Source organism: Camelina sativa, chromosome 6 (assembly GCF_000633955.1).
Source record: "Camelina sativa cultivar DH55 chromosome 6, Cs, whole genome shotgun sequence".
Taxonomy (NCBI): Eukaryota; Viridiplantae; Streptophyta; class Magnoliopsida; order Brassicales; family Brassicaceae; genus Camelina; species Camelina sativa.
Window position 1 is genome coordinate 5,755,383 of NC_025690.1, and position 3,839 is coordinate 5,759,221.

Genomic DNA, 3,839 nt, shown 5'->3' on the forward strand with positions numbered 1-3,839 from the left:
TTTTTTTTTTTTTTTTTTTTTTTTTTTTTTTTTTTTTTTTTTTTTTTTATATATAGTTTTGTTATACTAACCAACAGTTTTTGTATCTTTTGGAAACTTAGCAGCAGAGGATGTACAAACTCATGATTGCTTTATAACGTTGTACTCGGAAATGGAAAGTTTGTAAAGGTACATATATATACATCTTCTTGATTTCGCCATTATGCTTCCGAATTAAAATTAATCTTTGTTAATGTCTGTAATGCATGGGACTAAATATAATGTCACAGGGCCATTGCATTGTTAGCGTCCGCTCATCAAGACGTTGACAACAAGAATACTTTTGCAGCTGTATCTGAAGAGTTACATCGACAGATGGATAATGTTAAGTCACATGTCCAAACGAACGGGTATGTTTCTTTGATAGTTAATATAATGTACATAGCTTATTTTATGAGATCTTTCATTCGTATATAGTGGTATTATTAATTATCGTATAGGGGGCAAACCATAAAAAAGTGAAGCTTGAGAGCGAAGGTCTAGTGTTCACAAATGTTCGTTTAATTTCATTGCACCATCAATTATTATACAATTCTCAACTTTTTGTTTTTCTTTGTTTTTATGTTCAACTCTGAATAGGTATATATGAACTCGATAAGTTCGTGCGTTTGCACTCAGAAAAGAGAAGTTTTGATAGGGTGTTCTTGAAATATCACTCCTATGAACTGCTTTGTACCTTCAAAAAAACTTTTTATTTTTCTTTTTCTAAAGTGGAATTAAACACCAAATTCTCAGGGCGGTTGCATTGTTCTCGTTGGCTCGTCAAAAAGTTGGAAAGAGATTAGAATCTGGAGCCGAACAGAAGAACTCTTCGGAAACCTTAGCATGTGTATCCAACGAGGTACATATCTAGAATATCAAGTCGCATATCCTTACAGATGGAAACCATATAACGGTGAAGCCTGAGAGAGATTTTTAGACTATGTTGTTTTCATCTCTTCTTGATAAAAGAGATGTATGCATTTTAGAGTACTCTGATTTTACTATATGGAATCCATGTTAAGAATCATTTATTAAAAGGTCCATTTTGTAATAGCTGTTGGTTATGACACATCGAATTATTTTGTAGATATGAGATGAACCATAATATTAATAAGTATAGTTATTGTTCTCATATTTACAAATTAACTATGAAGTTTAAATTAGCCCATAATATTAGATGTGGTTTATAATTTAGTCTCACTATTTTTTTTCCAAACTGAAAACTGAAAAAAAAAACACACCAAAGTTAAAAAAATTAATCTAAAATTGTCAGTCTAACGCCATATATTGGGATAAGACTAAATCTTAGATGATTAAGTTCAATATATAATTCATGTATATCTTTGCTAGATTATCGGATCTTTGATAGTCGACTCAAATCTGTATAAATACTTGTGCTTATGATGATGAAATACAACAGAGCATTATTGATCTTACATGGTATCAGAGCACGATATGGACTTTTGATAAATTCTTTTTCTATTTTTTTCTTTGCTTCTTTGCAAAATGAGTGAAACTGAATCCGCTATCTCTGTTGCTAAATCTGATTCAAAAGAAGTCTCTGCTGCTCTTATGTCTCCATACTATCTTCATCCAGTAGATAGTACAGGACAGGCGCAGACTCCAATCTTGTTGAATGGAGTGAATTACGAACGGTGGTCGAAGTTGATGTTGAATTCTCTTCGTACCAAGCGGAAACTGGGTTTCGTTAACGGAACTCTTAAACGACCTACCAATAACCCCGATGAAGAATAGAAGTGGGATATGGTAAATGCAATGATCATTGGATGGATATACAGCAGTGTCGAACCGAAGTTGCGACAATCAATCTAGTTGGTGGACAACGCCAACTCGATGTGGGCAAGCCTACAACGACGATTCTCTGTCATTGATGATACGAGAATTCATCAGCTACACTCTGACATCGCGGCGTGCAAACAGAACGACGATGAGGTGGAAGTGTATTTTAGCAAACTCAGGATCATGTGGGATGATCTTGCGGATTTTGAAAAAGGTTTCACGTGCTGTTGTACAACTGCAAATTGTGAATCCATGGTGAATTATGAGAAGATGCGGGAGAAGTTACGAGTGCATCAAGTTCTCATGGGTCTTGACAACTCTCGTTTTGGGACAACGAGATCAAATCTGTTGAGTCGACAAACAGATTTGAATCTTGAGTCTGTTTATTCTTAAGTTATTCAAGAAGAACGACACATCAACGCCATGCGCACTACCGAAGATCGGACTCCGGTTGTTGGTTTCTCAGCAACGACGTCGGCTTCTTCCCAACAGTACCACTCTGTTTCTTCTGTTTCCTCTGCTCAGGCATCGGCATCTCGATTTGTGAAGCGAACGACAGTGTGCTCTCACTGTGGTAAACAGAGACATGAAGCAAGTAGCTGTTTTCAGTTTATTGGTTTTCCTGAGTGGTGGAAAAAGATAAATCTTCCGATGGTCGTGGGAGCTTCGGTCGTGGCAGAGGAGCTTCGAACCAAGGGCGTGGACGTGGAGGTCGTGGATCAGGTTTTCGTGCCTCACACACACAGCTTGGTGATTCATTTTCCTCAGTAGATACATCATCTTCCGGGATCCCAAACTTCACGACCGATCAATGGGCTACTCTGGAACAGTTTGTGAAGAAACAGGGTACTAATACCAAACCTGCGGGTAAGACAGAAAAATTACTTCTTTTTGGCAAAGAACGTCGCCATGATATTATCATTGATTCGGGTGCTTCCCATCATATGACTGGAGATTTATACTTAATTACCGATGTTATCACTATTGCTCCATGTCCTATTGCTTTACCTAATGGACAGATCACTTGGGCAACCAAACATGGCAGTTTGAATCTTGGTGGTCGTCTTGTGCTGTCCAAAGTTTTCTTTGCATCTTGTTTAACGATCACACTCATCTCGGTTGCTCAATTGCTTCGTGATGTTGCTGGTTTTGTCCTCTTTACTAAAAAATTTTGTGTGATACAGGACCTCGGTTCGAAGACTTTGATTGGAGCGGGGAAGGAGCGTGACGGGGTTTATCACTACGAGGGTGCTGTTGCAGTTCAGGCCGGGCATATGGGCACACTACAGACTCGGGATTTATGGCACCATCGCATGAGACATCCGTCATCTAGGGTGCTTTCAGTTTTAGGATCTATTGGTGGTTTTTCTAATAGTGTAGGGTCTTTTGAACAATCTTGTGGTGTTTGTCTACGAGCCAAACAAACTCGAGACGCGTTTTCTTCAAGTATCAATAAAGCATATAATTTCTTTTCTTTAATTCATTGTGATATCTAGGGACCCTATAAAGAACCATCAACGTGTGGAGCACGTTACTTTCTAACAATAGTTGACGATTGTTCTAGAGCTGTTTGGGCAGTTCTGTTGTTGGAAAAGAAAGAGGCGTCTCAGGCTTTGAAAACTTTCTGTATGTTCACGGAACGACAATTTAATAAACAAGTGAAGACGGTCCGATAATCATTTTATTAGTCTTGGTAGAATACGAACAAATCGTTCTTGTTGTTGATCTTATATGCGTTGACACATCACATTGCTCCTCTTTCAATTTTTTTTGTTTACACCTGAGAGATGGTATCAAATCAAATGAGTAGAATCCTCGAAACTTTCATCTTTCTTTAAGAAGCAACAAATATTAAGTTATAAAGTTATATATAAAATTAGTTAAAACTAAAATTCAAAGAATTCAGAAACAAAAATCCAATTAAACTTGGTTAATATAATCAATAGACATAGATTTCAAATCCAAACTTAAATGAGTAAAAATAAATAAAAACTTTGACATATACACGAGTAGCACTC

The 3,839-nt window shown here is 37.0% G+C and overlaps 1 protein-coding gene across 1 annotated transcript; it reads left to right on the plus strand.

Moving 5' to 3' along the window:
• Positions 1,876–3,497, plus strand: LOC104698730. Its single transcript, XM_010414135.1, has 4 exons — positions 1,876–2,143; positions 2,216–2,395; positions 2,461–3,224; positions 3,318–3,497. Exons 1-4 carry the CDS (start codon positions 1,876–1,878, stop codon positions 3,495–3,497), a joined length of 1,392 nt encoding a protein of 463 aa, XP_010412437.1.